Source organism: Corythoichthys intestinalis, chromosome 15, assembly GCF_030265065.1.
Source record: "Corythoichthys intestinalis isolate RoL2023-P3 chromosome 15, ASM3026506v1, whole genome shotgun sequence".
NCBI lineage: Eukaryota > Metazoa > Chordata > Actinopteri > Syngnathiformes > Syngnathidae > Corythoichthys > Corythoichthys intestinalis.
The window spans coordinates 34,904,977-34,922,437 of record NC_080409.1 but is presented as its reverse complement, the minus strand read 5'-3'; the positions used below and the strand labels follow the sequence as shown (position 1 = coordinate 34,922,437).

The 17,461-nt window shown below is 40.3% G+C and overlaps 1 protein-coding gene across 5 annotated transcripts in view; it reads left to right on the top strand.

Moving 5' to 3' along the window:
- Positions 1 to 14,647, top strand: part of syt16 (synaptotagmin XVI) — a 38,834-nt gene extending 24,187 nt beyond the window's left edge. For 4 of the 5 annotated variants that reach the window (XM_057860016.1, XM_057860018.1, XM_057860019.1 and 1 more), the window contains exons 5-7: positions 1,764 to 2,255; positions 2,333 to 2,510; positions 8,094 to 14,646. In XM_057860016.1, the coding sequence (XP_057715999.1) occupies positions 1,764 to 2,255; positions 2,333 to 2,510; positions 8,094 to 8,407 (984 nt within the window). In that variant the 3' untranslated portion in view covers positions 8,408 to 14,646. Of the gene's footprint in view, positions 1 to 1,763; positions 2,256 to 2,332; positions 2,511 to 8,093 lie in introns of all 5 variants that reach the window. The other variant, XM_057860015.1, reaches the window with a different exon arrangement.
- The last annotated feature ends 2,814 nt before the right edge of the window (positions 14,648 to 17,461 follow it).

Here is a 17,461-nt window from a genome sequence, read left to right as displayed (position 1 = left end):
CAAATACTTATTTTCCACTCTAATTTGTAAATAAATTCTTTAACTCATTTGCTCCCAGAAACGTATAAATACGTTCTATTTTTAAATGCTTTATTGTCCCAAAAACGTATTTATACGTATTTTGCGTTTTTTTTCTTACAAGAAGAATCTATAGCTTGGGATCTATCTGAGAAACAAAAAACAAGGCTCCAAACCCATTTTAAAGCAATAAAACTGGCCGCTGGAGGGCTGTCGCGCATTTTGTAAAGACCCGCAACCCGATTCAACAGCAATGAAAGGCCGGGCAGCACGGTCGGAGCACTGGCGGCAGTATGCCAGGCGGCGGACGACCGAACAAAACAACCGAGAGGACGCCTGGAATGCCAGGCGTTGGACGACGGAACAAACCGACTGAGACCACCGTGCAGCGGGCTCGCCAAGCAGACCCCACAGAGATAAAAAAATAATCCATTTTTTTGAGACAGACAACGATGAGGGAAAAGTTTACACGGCAGACAACAGGCGTCATCTCTCAGTACTCATGTGTAAACAAATGGTTACTTTGCTCTCAAAAGCTCTATTTGTCTTGTTCATTATGATATTTTGTAAAAGGAAAACATTATTCAGATGTTTGGGATGTAACTAATGCAAAACATAGCTGTGTTAAAGTCAAAGTTATGTTTGAAATGTATGCGTTTACAAAAAGCTCATTTTCTCCGTTTTTTCATCAGAAATTGGAAAATTGCTCAAACTAAGCTATTTTCTAATGCTGATTTCTAAAGAATGGAAAAAGATATGAACTTACTTTTTTCTGCTGAAAGAAGAAAGTCTAATCCTTCTTTTGGTGGGTTCTATGTTTTTATAGCAATAGAACAGAATTTTCTGTGGGCCTTGCAAAATCACTCAAAATCCAGAAAAACGACCAGGAGCAAAGGGCCTTGCTCTGGTGAAAATGGCTGGGAGTGAATGAGTTAAAAATCAAACAATGTTATTTTCTGTTTTTTTGTCCACATTCTTTCTCTCATGGTTGAGGTTTACCCATGTTGACAGTTACAGGCCTCTTTAATCTAATAGACTGTTGGTTTTAGCGACTCGATGTGTTTTTGGTCATTTAAAACTGAATTTACCGCGGATTGGAACATATTCTCGGCTCTCCCGTTCGCCATCTGTGTTGATGTGGAGATGACTTCTGACACGCAAGAGTGACATTGCTCCTTAAGAACACAACGCAAATAAACGAATCTGATTGCACAGTTACTTTTGTTCAGGCTTGAGAGGCCAATGAGGAGCTGGGTCCCAGACTGTTCTCCCGCTGTTTAATAAATACAGGGAGAACAGTCTGGCCGTGCCAGGCAATGTTCTAGTCCCCATTAACCGTGAAAAACGAGGGATCAATGTATGTACAATCAAATATAACTAAATGCATTATACTCAATGGAGTGAGTACTTTGAAATTGCTACAAATTGCTCAATCTTCAAATTTTCCAACGGCCTGATTTTACGTGAACTAACTTAACCGCATGCTTAAAAAATATATATATTTCAACATTCAGTCAGAATCATAGCCACACTAGTATGGTTTGTTATAATCCGAACCGTTTGGAAAATCTGTCAGGATTTTGCTGAGTTGAGAGTTGTTTAATGGAGAAAATCAGTCATCGTAGGTCCACTGCTTCAAAATGGCCGCTGCTTACTAAAGCTGCCGAGTTTGACTTTTCGTATCTTCTTCAATATATGCGTGTTATACAGTATATGATGATGTCAATCAAAGCTTCTTTTCCTAGGGTCATCAGGAGCCCCGCCTACAAGACGCCACCCCCCCGCCGGAGACTGTCTCCTCTCCACGGCAACTAGTCTCCAAGTGCTGCGACCTGCTGGTTTCGCTGGAGTACCGGGCAGCGACTGAGAAGCTGCTGGTCACTGTCACTTCGGCGCGAGATCTACCTGACCGGCGTCGCAGCGGGATGGAGGCATGGCAGGTCCACGTGGTCCTCATGCCAGCCAAGAAGCAGCGACACAAGACTTCATTGAAGCGGGTGGTCTCGGGCCACCCGGACGCTCCGGCGCCGCTTGTCTTCGGCCAGACCTTCGCCTTGACGCACGTGGAAGCCTCACGGCTGGCGGTGTCGGCACTCCGCTTTCGCATGTATGCGCTGGAGGGAAGGATGGCCCGGCGGAGGATGATGGGCGAGAAGCTTCTGCCTCTGGCCAGCGTGGACCGGGCCGGAGGATCCTCTGACCTCCATCTGGTCCTTGAACCTCGCTGCAACATCAAGGTGTTCTGAGGAAACGCTTTATCTTCTTCACCCTTGCCCTGCACGACTCAACGTGTTCCTTGTGTGGTTCTCCCTAGAGCCTGGATTCAGAACTGAGCCTGGTGGGTGACGGCGCCTCATCTACTCAGTCGCTGACCCACGGCGCCGTCCCCGAGCTCCTGATGGGCCTCTCGTACAGCGCCGCCACTGGGAGGATGTCTGTGGAAATCATCAAGGGAAGCCACTTCAGGAACGTGGCAGCCAACAGACCTCCGGGTAGGCGGGCACTGTCAAAAAAAGTTGGCAGAACTTGAAATTTCAACCAATTTCACTTAATTTTTCAAATTTTGATAGGGGTTTTCACATGTATTGTTGGTGAGATGGTCTTGGAGTTGAGAGGTGATGAATTTTTCATGAATTTTCGAGATGAAGGTTAAATTAGAGATGGGGAGGACGTGGTTAAAATTGGTGTGATCCAGTCAAGGTTTCTTGAGAATAGGGGTGATGCTAGCAACTTTGAGAGATGGACAGACTATACCAGATATGAGACAGAAGTGGATGATATTGGTGATGAGGGAAGCAACTGAGGGAAGGTCGGTTTTAACAAGAGCTGTGGGAAGTGGATCAAGGTAGTGATAGACCCAAATATCTTGAATACTTTGGCCAACCAGCACTAAAATATTTTATTTTCCAATCTATGTGATCACAGCAAGTACGCTTTAGCCATTTTTATCTTGGAAGCAGCATAGACTTCATAACCTGTTGACATGACACGGGAAACTGCGTCGATTCGTAGGGGGCCTATTTTCAAAAACTTAAAATTCAAATATTTTCAAAACCAAAGCCACTAGTGACCTAAAACCAAAAAAGCCACCTCCCGTAGGCATTTATGAGTCTCCGTGAGCAGCGGCATGAGAGAATTCAAAGTCGTTTTCTAATAAAATCCCAATTCATTATTTTTTTATATAAGTATAACACAACTTAAAATGGCTATAAGCAGGGGTGCACATAAGTGGTCCGCATGCGCGCATGCGTACTGGACGTAGACAAATGCGCTGGCCCTCAACGGCTTCCATACGCTTTTGCGTACCGATGGCTGACCACTGTATTTGCGGCGGACACGAGAAAATAACTTCTCAAAATTTTGAAGAGGCAGGCCACACTGAGTAATTACTTTAGTGATGGGACGAAATGAGCCGAGGTTCCGAAGCTTGTGTCGAGTAATGGGAGGGGGGTTTCCACGAAGCTTGTAGCGTGGCGCGCTTCATTTCGGCAAAACCCGGAAATGATGACGTGGGAAGCCTCGCCGGCGGCCGGCTGAATCTCGTGAGTGCTTCGGAAGTGATCCAACGTTTGGCGCACATTGCAAAAACAGGACAGACTACGGTATAAATTGGTTGCAAAACGCAATGGCGATCGCCTGTTATCTCACATTTTGTGGATTTCGGGCTCCTGTACTTGTTACATCTGTGCGCAACAGTGCAACCAGTGCAATCTTTTTTCGAGCCTTGTCCTTTGCTTGCGATGGAACCTGCGCGAAAAGAGCGATCCTCCCCTGTATGGGAACATTTTTATTTGATTGCTTTCAATAAGGTAAGGGAGAAAAACTACTTTAATATAAATGTGAGTGTGTGTGTGTACCTATCTGAACCAAACATCAACAGAATGAACAATCCATTAGTGTACTGGGAGGCACAAAAGAATACCTACCCAAATTTATATAAACTGGCACTCACATTTCTCTGCACCCCAGCTTCATCTGTGCCTTGTGAAAGAATATTTTCTAAAGCTGGTGAAATATTTTCCAAAAAAAAAAGAAACTGTTTAAAGCCAGCCACTGTGGGAAAGCTATTATTTCTAAATAAAAATGAATAACAAATTACCCTTAGCACTTGTTGTATTTTGTTCACATACTAAATTACTAACACAAGCACATTCATATCTTTGTCCCAAGCAAATAGCCATTGAATTCTTAACAATGATGACCTCTTGGGCTTCTAGACCACTTGATGGCGCCATAGGGTAAATGAAGCACCATGAAGCTTTGCTACATGTGCAAACCAATTGGCTGCAAAGCTTCATTGCTTCATGAGGCTTCATTTGGCCATCACTAAATTACTTCCGTGTTCCCCCACCCCCGTCAAAAGACAGACAGACGACAGAGACGTCACCGGAGCTACCGAAAAAAAGGACTTTTGCTGAAAAGTGGCTACAGGAGGTACCATGGCTAGAAGCAAATGATGCTCGCACGGAAATGCGGTACAAAATGTGCCGTGAGAATCCCAATGTCGCCGATAAGAGCAGCGCATTTTATTTAGGGTCAAAGAATTTCAGCCATCCAAACTTTGAAAAGCACGAAAAAAACAGAGAGCATGTGGCAATTAAGCAAACTATCGATGTCAAACAGGACCCCACTCGAACCTATGGACAAGTGGCGGAATAAAGGTAATGAACAGCGACATGCACTGACAAACGTGTTTTTGCTCGCATTTTACAAAGCTAAACATGCACGTTCAATGAGGTCTTATGAGGAGGATATCCCACTTTTAAAAAGGCTTGGAGTTAATGTGGGAGCCGCATAATGCCCTTTATTTTGATTTGGTGCTTCTTATTTCTTTACATTTCACTTCAAAGTAATGGCAATTTTGTTGTGCCAGTTGATGTTAATCAAGCATTAATTGTTAATATAATTAATTAAAGTTAATTGGCTCTAAGTAAAGCTTGTCATAAATTTATCGCATCAGGCAGGTCGGCTCTCAAGCTCAATGAGGACCAAGTCACATCTCTAGGTCCTCCTGTGAGAACCTGGGCAAAAAAATTATGTGCACCCCTGGCTATAAGCCTCTCAGATTTTACACTAGACCACAAAAATCACCAAATGCAGTGATAATCACCTATATTTTCAGGATCAATAGCAATATTTAACATATATAAGTTTTTGACCAAAATAGCAACTTAATTTTTTTTTTTTTAACTTACTGCAAGTTTTCAACAGCTAATAAATCACTCAATTTAACATAAGAAACTTAATACTTGAGGAAAACATGCAGAATCAATTATAAATAATATGTAAATAGATTATTAATAAATTTTATATACAATCATAACTTATTAGAGAATTGAATAGCCTTTTATTATCATTATACACCATATACTGTTAGCAAATGAGGCTAGCAGCCGCTAAACAAAGCGTTTCTGGCGAAAATTCTTGTGAATAAATGCTTAAATCCCCAAATTCTTCATAGATATGGACGTAAAACAGTCTCGATTCTTGGTTAATAGCAAAGAAACCGTGCAGTTAGCGTTTATTTTACGTATATACAGTGCCTTGCAAAAGTATTCGGCCCCCTTGAACCTTGCAACCTTTCGCCACATTTCAGGGTTCAAACATAAAGATATAAAATTTTAATTTTTTGTCAAGAATCAACAACAAGTGGGACACAATCGTGAAGTAGAACAAAATTTATTGGATACTTTAAACTTTTTTAACAAATAAAAAACTGAAAAGTGGGGCGTGCAATATTATTCGGACCCCTTGCGTTAATACTTTGTAGCGCCACCTTTTGCTCCAATTACAGCTACAAGTCGCTTGGGGTAGGTTTCTATCAGTTTTGCACATCGAGAGACTGACATTCTTGCCCATTCTTCCTTGCAAAACAGCTCGAGCTCAGTGAAGTTGGATGGAGAGTGTTTGTGAACAGCAGTCTTCAGCTCTTTCCACAGATTCTTGATTGGATTCAGGTCTGGACTTTGACTTGGCCATTCTAACACCTGGATACGCTTATTTTTTAACCATTCCATTGTAGATTTGGCTTTATGTTTTGGATCATTGTCCTGTTGGAAGATAAATCTCCGCCCCAGTCTCAGATCTTGTGCAGATACCAACAGGTTTTCTTCCAGAATGTTCCTGTATTTGGCTGCATCCATCTTCCCGTCAATTTTAACCCCCTGTCCCTGCTGAAGAAAAGCAGGCCCAAACCATGATGCTGCCACTACCATGTTTGACAGTGGGGATGGTGTGTTCAGGGTGATGAGCTGTGTTGCTTTTACGCCAAACATATCGTTTTGCATTGTGGCCAAAAAGTTCAATTTTGGTTTCATCTGACCAGAGCACCTTCTTCCACATGTTTGGTGTGTCTCCCAGGTGGCTTGTGGCAAACTTTGAACGAGACTTTTTATGGATATCTTTGAGAAATGGCTTTCTTCTTGCCACTCTTCCATAAAGGCCAGATTTGTGCAGTGTACGACTGATTGTTGTCCTATGGACAGACTCTCCCACCTCAGCTGTAGATCTCTGCAGTTCATCCAGAGTGATCATGGGCCTCTTGGCTGCATCTCTGATCAGTTTTCTCCTTGTTTGAGAAGAAAGTTTGGAAGGACGGCCGGGTCTTGGTAGATTTGCAGTGGTCTGATGCTCCTTCCATTTCAATATGATGGCTTGCACAGTGCTCCTTGAGATGTTTAAAGCTTGGGAAATCTTTTTGTATCCAAATCCGGCTTTAAACTTCTCCACAACAGTATCTCGGACCTGCCTGGTGGGTTCCTTGGTTTTCATAATGCTCTCTGCACTTTAAACAGAACCCTGAGACTATCACAGAGCAGGTGCATTTATACGGAGACTTGATTACACACAGGTGGATTCTGTTTATCATCATCGGTCATTTAGGACAACATTGGATCATTCAGAGATCCTCACTGAACTTCTGGAGTGAGTTTGCTGCACTGAAAGTAAAGGGGCCGAATAATATTGCACGCCCCACTTTTCAGTTTTTTATTTGTTAAAAAAGTTTAAATTATCCAATAAATGTTGTTCCACTTCACGATTGTGTCCCACTTGTTGTTGATTCTTGACAAAAAAATTAAATTTCATATCTTTATGTTTGAAGCCTGAAATGTGGCGAAAGGTTGCAAGATTCAAGGGGGCCGAATACTTTTGCAAGGCACTGTATGTCGAAGTACAATTCTAGTCTGTTAGCGACTGAGGGTAGTGGCCGCCTGACGTAAACAGAGCTTTTCTGACGAAAATTCTTGTGAATAAATGCTTAAATCCCTGAATTCTTTATCGATATGGACGTAAAACAGACTCGATTCTTGGTTAAAAGCATGCAGGTAGCATTTGTTTTGCATAAATATTGCCAACTATTAGGCAAGTCAGTTACGAAAATTAGCCGCCTCCATGTGTAAACAAAGAAGAACATTTCTGCGCACTAAATTGTGGACGTAAAACTGTCTCGATTCTTTGTTGAAAGAGCAAAAAATGGGCAGTTACGCATCTATTTTACGTATATATGTCGGCCAATGCTGTAGCGGTTCCCATTCTCCCATTGAATTCTTCCACGTTTCAAAATGCATGCATGGTACGAAAAATATAATATTTACCTTGAATCCTCGAACAAATCACTCCTGAGACAATCCTTCCTGTTTGTATGCGGTATAGTTTTCGTAGTTCTTCAAAAATCCAAGCTTGAATCCATCTTAGACATGAGCGTGTGCCGTCTTCACCTGACTAAACTAAATGAAGCTCGACCCCCTCTGATAAGGCGTGACGCAAAGAATGGCGAAGTGTCATGTCAATAGGTAATGAAGTCTGGATCCAGATATTTTCCCAAATTTTGTAGACCAGTCTAATTTGAAAAATTTTCATTAAATATTAAGTAATATTATGGCTTTAATCTCATAATATTACAAATTATGATTTTAGTCTCATAATATAATGATTATTTTCTCATAATATTACAACTTTTTACTTGTAATATTACGATTTTAATCTCGTAATAACACAATGCATGACTTATTCTTGTATTTTTTGTTGTTTGGCCTTAATACTTTCGTTGTAGCAATCTCCCACTCGTGTTTCAGACACATTCGCCCGGTTGACGCTTCTGAACTCGGTGGGCCATGAGATCTCACGCTGCAAGACATCCGTGCGGCGCTGTCAACCCAACCCGGTGTACAAGGAGACCTTCGTGTTCCAGGTGGCACTCTTCCAGCTGTCGGACGTTACGCTGATGGCGTCCGTGTACAGCCGGCGAAGCCTCAAGCGCAAGGAGATGATCGGCTGGGCCGCCCTGGGCCAGAACAGCAGCGGCGAGGAGGAGCGTCTTCACTGGAGGGACATGAGGGACGGCCGCGGGACGCAAGTATGCAGGTGGCACGTCCTCCTGGAAGCGTGACCGTCAATTTTGCTGCTAGCAAAGTGTGACGTTTTCAGGAAAAACAAAAGTCTTCTTCCTACAAAAAAATGTGACTTTTTTCTGTCAAATATTGTAAATTGTTGTTGTAATTTTTGCACATTTGAAGGAAACATTTAAAATTTTGACTCTTTTTGTGCCGTTCTAAATGTTCTAAATCTTTCTTTTTTTGTACTTAAATTTCACTTAAAGGAAACCTGAGTTACTGAATGTATGATATGAATGTTACAGAACATACTGTATACATTTTTATAACCCTTTCATTAGGCAATCGTTTAATTCATTCGCTGCCAAACTCACCCCCTCAAAATGGATTGGACATCTCACGACGTCAATGACTTTGAAAGATGGGCATTCACAGTCAGCCCTCCAGTTTAAATGAATTGGACGGTTATCGTTATCAATGGCAGGTAATGCGTTTAATACAATGAAATTTAAAAGAAAAATAAAAACAAAGAAAAATCCATTTTAGAGTGTTATTGAGGCACATAACTTGAGTGTTTTACTTTTTTGTTTAAATTCATTTGAATTATATTTAGTTTTTATGATTAAATTCATTTGAATTATATTTAGTTTTTATGAACATTTTTATTACTTCATCGTTTTGTTTATTCATATATATAAATAACGCCAATAAATATTTTCATTTTCTGTTGCATGAAATCATTCTATACAATTTTTGGTCACTGATTTCAAATACGCCGTCAGGTATTTTTTTCTTTTTGCTTTGGTTTTCCTTGCAATTGGCATTTTTGGAATTATATTAGTGGTATTTTATACAGGTTCTTAAAATGTATATTTTCACCTCATACAAGTTTAACTTTTCACTCCTTAGCAAAGTTGTATACATTTTTTCTGAATCTCAACATTAGCTTATCATAGTTGACAAATTATCAGCTAATGGAGCACTTTGGCAGCAGTGCAGTACAGCAGGCATCATTGTCATTGTTTCTTCATGTGTACAGTTGTCTAAACTAGGGCTGCAGCTGTCAATTATTTTTGTAGTCGATTAATCTATCAACTTGAATAATCGAGTAATCGGATTAGGAACATTTAATGTGTTGCATAATAAATTTTAGGAGATTGCACTTTCAAAAGCGCATTAAATGCAAATACAAAATAAATTTCCTGAGTGTTTCTTCAAACTATGCAAAATTGCACTTTAACTTAGAAATACATTAAAATAGCTGAGCTTCGCCTCAAACAGTATAAAAAATTAATACATGAGGATATAAATTCAACGGAAGAAAAATCGGTTAACTTGCATAGCAAATGTCTGTGATCTTAAATGCTATAAAATGATTTTTTAAAAATTTTACAATGTTCTTAACAAATCGTTCAAACACATTTTCCCACAAAAAAAACAGCTAAATATACCCATAAACTAAATTACAAATGCATTAAAAAAAACATATTAGCTCCAACAAAAATGTTAAATGAGTAAAGAAAATAACAACGTAAGCTTCAAAAGGTCTAAGAAGATTAATGAGAATTGAAGAATTGAACAATAAAAGAACAATTATCTAACTTGCATATCAAGTCCGCTAGCTTGAATGCTTTAAAATGCTTTTAAAAATGTTTTTTTTTTTTTTTTTTAACAATGCTCTTAACGAATTGTTCAAATACATATTACCACAAAAAACATACATAAACAATCATATTAGCTCAAACAAAATCTTACAATCTTATGTTGGTCTTAACAGGGAGCAGCTGGATCAAACCATGTTAGACGAGTTATGTCTTATTCACTGTTGTCACTAGAGGGCAGTGTATTTACCCAAATCAATAACACTAAATGCAAAAACTTTCAAACCATTACAACGCCACTCTAAACGAATACTTGAAGTAGCAAAATTTGATTTGAAGCTTTTTTTCTAATCAAATTACTCGAGTTAATTGATTAATTGGTGCAGCGCTAGTCTAAACCTCGCATTACAGGTATTATTTTGCTGCATATTATTACTTTTGGACTATATTTTAGGTGCTTGTTTTGCACCAGAAAAATTTTTAGCGTACTGTGGTGCGCATTCAGCACCCAAAAATTAATTAAGTTTACCTCAATGCAACAAAATTGTTGATAAAAAAAATAATGATTTAAAAAACATAATTTTAACCATGCGCCCACATACAGTAAGGAAAATAAGTTGTAGTTGTCAAGACCCATGTGCAGAAAAACACATCTAAAGCATGACACTACCACCCCAATGCTCCACAGTAGGAATGGTGTTCTTGGTCCTCATCATTCTTCTTCCTCCAAACACGATGAGTGGAATTCAGACCGAAAATCTCCCACATGACTTTCGCCCATGACTTCTCTGGATCATCCAAATGGTCAACGGCAAACTTAAAACAGGCCAGGACGTGTGCTGGTTTAAGCAGGCAACCGTGACGACTTAGTGTATTACCAACAGTAACCTTGGAAATGGTGGTCCCACCTCCTTTCAGGTCATTGAGGCCTGTGTAGTTCTTGGCTGATTCCTCACTATTCTTAGGATCATTGAGACTCTATAAGGTAAATCTTGCATGGTGCCCCAGTCCGAGGGAAATTGACACTTATGTTTGGCTTCTTCCATTTTCTAATAATTGCTCCAACAGTGGATCTTATATCATCAAGCTACTTGGCAATTGCCCTGTAGCCGTATCCAGCCTTGTAGAGGTCTACAATTCTGTCTCTGGTATCTTAGGACAGCTCTTTGGTCATGACCATGTTAGTAATTGGAGTCTTACTGATTGTATGGGGTGGATACAGTGCTGGCCAAAAGTATTGACACCCCTGCAATTCTGTCAGATAATGCTCAATTTCTTCTAGAAAATGATTGCAGTTACAAATAGCAATATATTTTGCTTGCAATGAAAAAACACAAAAAAAGAATGGGAAAAAAAATTAAATCATCATCATTTAAGCAAAATTCCAAACATGGGCCGGACAAAAGTAATGGCACCCTTTGAAAAATCATGTGATGCTTCTCTAATTTGTCTAATTACCAGCACCTGTTACTTACCCGTGGTACATAACAGGTGTTGGCAATGACGAAATCACACTTGCAGCCAGTTAAAATGGATTAAAGTTGACCCAACCTCTGTCCTGTGTCCTTGCGAGTACCACATTGAGCATCGAGAAAAGAAAGAAGGCCAAGAATTGTATGAGGACTTGAGAAGCAAAATCGTGAGGAAGCATGGGCAATCTCAAGGCTACAAGTCCATCTCCAAAGACCTGAATGTTGTTGTGTTTACTGTGCGCAGTGTTATCAATAAGTGTAAAGCCCATGGCACTCTGGCTAACCTCCCTAAATGTGGACGGAAAAGAAAAATTGACGAGAGATTTCAATGAAAGATTGTGCGGATGGGGGATAAAGAACCGACTAACATCCAAACAAGTTCAAGCTGTCCTGCAGTCTGAGGGTACAACAGTGTCAACCCGTACTATCCGTTGGCGTCTGAATGAAAAGGGACTCTATGACCCAGGAAGACCCCACTTCTAACCCAGAGACATAAAAAAGTCAGGCTGGAGTTTGCCAAAACCTACCTGAGAAAGCCAAAAACGTTTTGGAAGAATGTTCTCTGGTCAGATGAGACAAAAATAGAGGTTTTTGGCAACAGGCATCAACATAGAGCAGGGGTGGGCAAACCGGTCCTCGAGGGCCGCAGTGGCTCCTGGTCTTTTTTCTAACTGATTCAGCACAGACAGTTTAACCAATGAGGTTTCAGTGGAAACCAGAAGCACCTGACTGCAATCAACTGATTGCACCTGTAAGAAACCAGATTGGTGAAAGACTGTCCTCATGATGGGTATGAGCAAAAACCGGCACCCACTGCGGCCCTTTGTGGAATAGTTTGCCCACCCCTGACATAGAGTGTACTGGAAAAAAACGAGGCCTTCAAAGAGAACACGGTCCCCACAGTCAAACATGGTGGAGGTTGCCTGATGTTTTGGGGTTGCTTTGCTGCCTCTGGCACTGGACTGCTTGACCGTCTGCATGGCATTATGAAGTCTGAAGACTACCAACAAATTTTGCAGCATAATGTAGGGCCCAGTGTGAGAAAGCTGGGTCTCCCTCAGAGGTCATGGGTCTTCCAGCAGGACAATGACCCAAAACACTAGACTCACACTCAAAAAACACTAGAAAATGGTTTGAGAGAAAGCACTGAAGACTTCTAAAGTAGCCAGCAATGATTCCAGACCTGAATCCCATAGAACACCTGTGGAGAGATCTGAAAATGGCAGTTTAGAAAAGGCAGCCTTCAAATCTCAGAGACCTGGGTATGAGCAAAAACCGGCACCCACTGCGGCCCTTTGTGGAATAGTTTGCCCACCCCTGACATAGAGTGTACTGGAAAAAAACGAGGCCTTCAAAGAGAACACGGTCCCCACAGTCAAACATGGTGGAGGTTGCCTGATGTTTTGGGGTTGCTTTGCTGCCTCTGGCACTGGACTGCTTGACCGTCTGCATGGCATTATGAAGTCTGAAGACTACCAACAAATTTTGCAGCATAATGTAGGGCCCAGTGTGAGAAAGCTGGGTCTCCCTCAGAGGTCATGGGTCTTCCAGCAGGACAATGACCCAAAACACTAGACTCACACTCAAAAAACACTAGAAAATGGTTTGAGAGAAAGCACTGAAGACTTCTAAAGTAGCCAGCAATGATTCCAGACCTGAATCCCATAGAACACCTGTAGAGAGATCTGAAAATGGCAGTTTAGAAAAGGCAGCCTTCAAATCTCAGAGACCTGGAGCAGTTGGCCAAAGAAGAATGGTCTAAAATTCCAGCAGAGAATTGTAGGAAGCTCAATGATGGATACCGGAAGCGGTTGTTCGCAGTTATTATGTCTAAAGGTTATGCTACCAATTATTAGGCTGTGGGTGTCAATACCTTTGTCCAGTCCATTTTTGGAGTTTTGTGTAAAATGCTAATGATTTTTTTTCATTCTCTTTTGTGTTTTTCTCATTGCAAGCAAAATAAATTAAGATATTACTACCAAAGAATTTGTAATTGCAATCATTTTCTGGGACAAATTGAGCATTATTTGACAGAATTGCAGGGGTCCCAATACTTTTGGCCAGCACTTTAGATGTTTACATGCAGCTGACCGCCTTAAACAGGTCAAAAAGTCAAGACTCAAAAAGTTGACCTCCACTTCACTTATTCGTTGGACTTTTTAAAGGCGACTAACAGGTCTTTGAGGCTCACATTTCGAGCTAATAGACAGGTGTTCAACATTTCAAATACTTATTTGCGGCAGTATAATACAAATAAATTGTAAAAAAAAAAAAAAAAAAAAAAGTCATACACAGTGATTTCTGGATTTTTTTATTCTTTAGATTGTCTCTCACAGTGGACAAGCATCTACCATGAAAATTACAATTTTCCTCACTGTATGTGAACATTACATTTTTTTCATTTAGGCCAAATTTGTACCCAAATGTTAACATTGTGACCCATAAGGTGATGTCAAAGTATGTGGATGCCATTGCAGGTTTATAAAGGGTTCAAATACACTATTCTTGGGAAAACCATTTTCTCTGATCTCGGACTTAAACTCTTTCACTGCCATTTAAAGCAATTGACTTCCAATCTAAATAACTGGGACCCCTCCCAGTTCAAATGGATTGGTTGTCAATGGCAGCCATTGAGTTGAGGGTGACATTGTCATTTCGGGTTTTGGAAATTCATCAGCTCTTTTAGAAAGCTTTTTATTGTATGCCAAAGTGTTTCAAGCTTTAAGGTTCATTTTGACACTAGCGTTCATAAGCTATTGTTGTAAAAGCGGATTGGAATGACAAGAAAGGCCAATTTTTCAAATATGATGGACTGTTTATGCATGAATGTAAAAAAAAAAAAAAAAGTGCCTGCAACTCTTCTTGACATCCACTTAGTCATTTTTTCATAGAAAGTACTGAACGGTTTGGATAAAGATGTTGACCTCTAAATGTTTACATCCAGTCTCAAGAAAGTTGTTTTGAGAAACAATGAAGGACTGTACATACAACTACTCTGACATTTAACTTGAAGCTTTATATGTGTATATATACAAGGTATATAGCCCTCGGAGCACTTTTTTTGTACCTTTTTTTCCTTCCTTTTTTTTCTTTTGTATATTAATGTTATGTTTTTGTACTTTTTCATTTTCTTTTGCGAATGCCAATAAATCTACTGCCTGCTGGTTTCCTTCCAACATCTTTATTGCGACAAAAAAACAACAACAGCAAGAGGTTTAATCTTCTTTTTCTTCACAATAAAATAGATTTTATAGAATAAAACTAACAATTTAAAAAAAAAGATTGTATGAGACTGCTTGGTGACATTAAAATAGGGTACACCTACTACACACCTAAAGCGCAGATGATAAGAAATTAGTCTTTTAATCTGCCGGTTAGCCACGGCTACCAATATAGGGCTCGAGCGTCCCCAACAGGTGGATGACGTCAGCGGAGTCACAATTTCATCTGATTTAGTATGCAGCCCATTGAGGGGGAATTATTCACAACGAGGAAAACGCGACGAAGAGAGCCGCAAAATGTCATTGTTTCAGTCTCTCTACTCCAATATTTTTACAAGATATTCTTTTTATCCAAGTATTTTTCCCAATATCTAAATAAATGGCATGGTCATGACCAGTGTTGTTAATAACGGCGTTACAATATAACGGCGTTATTTTTTTCAGTAGTGGGTAATCTAATTAATTACTTTTCTCATCTTGGCAACGCCGTTACCGTTACTGAGGACGGAAAGGCATGCGTTACTATGCGTTACTATATTGGTCGAAAAGTCTGAGGGAGACGGACTCACCGAGACGACAGAGCAGAAGTATGGAGGAGACAAGAAAGTTGTGACGCCGAGCAAACGCGATGCTAGGTAGCTCCAATAATACATGTTGTAGCCGATAGCTAGTACAAACTACGCGAGCATGTTATGGTAGACATGGTAGACATGATAGATATCACACGTACTGTACATAGATATAACTAGATGCAAAATGACAGACATAGCACTAAATGAGTTAGTAGACAGCCGCCATCTTAAAGCAGTACTTTTTAGGACGGCTCTGTTGTAGAGAACCTTCCTAGCGAACCTAAGTAACTTTTTATCTAAAATACTTCTAAATCGGCAAAATCTTGACTTGAATCTATCTTTAAATGATGAAACAGTTTGAAAACTTTCATATGTCGAAAGTAGAGAGAAGGGAACTAATGCAATAATGGGAGCAATTTTAACAACTTTTAACAGCTGATTCAGGGTAAAGGGTAAATTAGGGTAAAGAATTGGGCTCGGGCCAATTGTACCAAAAACCTTCACAAAAAACTTCACATAGTGTGGCCAATGTTTTTTTTTGTTTTTTTTTGAGGAAAAAAAAAAAAAAAAGTAATTATCACCAATTACTTTGCCAAGTAACTAATTACTCTTACATTCAGGTAATTGAGTTACTAACGCAATTACTTTTTGGGAGAAGTAATTTGTAACTATAATTAATTACTTTTTTTCAGTAAGATTAACAACACTGGTCATGACAAATAACAGTCTTGTGCTAAATGGAATATGAAATAATAAAAATTCATTTATTCAAGACGACATGGTGAAATTACTCCATAATGGTCAAAACTGTCGACTTCACCTTTACTGTCGCACCTCCCGAACGATATTTTATGCCACCTAAATCGGGCTTATGTCATTTCCCTTCCCCGGCTTCGGAGAATGTAAGCAAACCAAGAGGCGTGACAGCTAGCCGACATGATAACCCGAACCAAGTGATGTTTCAAAGTCTTCGAAGCGGAAAATCACACATAACTAGCCCGGATCATTTCACATGACGACTGGGTTGTCGATTGTCTTTGCCGATCGCCAAACCGCCCGGCGGAGAGCAATTTACAGCTTGTTCCTCTGCTACTACAGAGCGGCTGCAGTTGTTGTACAGCTAACATCTGCAGCTAATGTGTATGAGGAGAACTTTTTACATGCACATCTATGATCAAACGTAAGTAGTCCTTTATTTAAAGAAAGTTTGTAGTGTTTACTGTGTAATCGCTGTATTCGCGGATGTTTTTAACTCAAAGTTGCAATTTCTGATCGGTCGGAAAATCTGACAGAACATCAGGCGCATGAAGAGGGGAATAAGCCGAGTATAGCTCTCTCCCGGCAGGGGGATGTGCGACAAGCCCCCGAGGGGGCAAGGAGCATGTCAGCCACAAAATGGAAGCCGCATATTAAAATGATCCCAGTATTTGACATAATACAAAACACGATGTTTACTCATTTCCTGGTAAGTCCAATGGTCCCACAGTAGTAGGGCTTGTTTTGGCCAATATCCACCGGTGAATGGGAACCTTTTGAAACCCCAAAAAGGCGCACACACCTCTCCCTCTTACATCAAAAATTTTCTGCAGCCGTTTGGCTGGCGTGATGCGAGAAATAAACGTATTAATCCGCAAAATCAGCTGAATCCTTAGTCCTTCTCATACAACAGTACGGCTGTATAGTGAAGAGGACTCCTTCCTCCGTACATGTCACAGCGTCCTCCTTAGCTTCACTTTCTACTACTACACATACTTAGTTTAACTTCCTCCAGGGGAGTTTCAAATATATATTTTTGTGTTCGTTTATTTTGGTTCTTTGTAGTTTTTGTTAAGCAGCAACATTGTCCCAAAGTAGCAGTACTATTACTAAACATGCAAACACATTAGTAAATATTGAGCTGTAATATATAATTCATTTTTTCTACAGACACTGGTTGTGTGCTGGTCGCCTCGTTACATCAATAAATTGAATTGGTGAGTGGCTTACACAGCTTGTTTAACAGGTGGGACTGGACAGCAGGCTAATTTAGAGAATTGCACAGACAAAGGCATATACACATATACTCAAAATCCAACTCATTATGTGTTACCTCTGCGTAGGGGCTGCAAGCAGGGGCAAGGAGAGGGCGTGAATGGCAGCTGTTAATTGTTCGTATTGCTTCAGCTTCAATTAATGTGCCGCCTTCGTGTCGGCGCAGCGCGTTCACAGGAGGGCGTGTTGCACGTTTGGAGGACAGAGGGCACT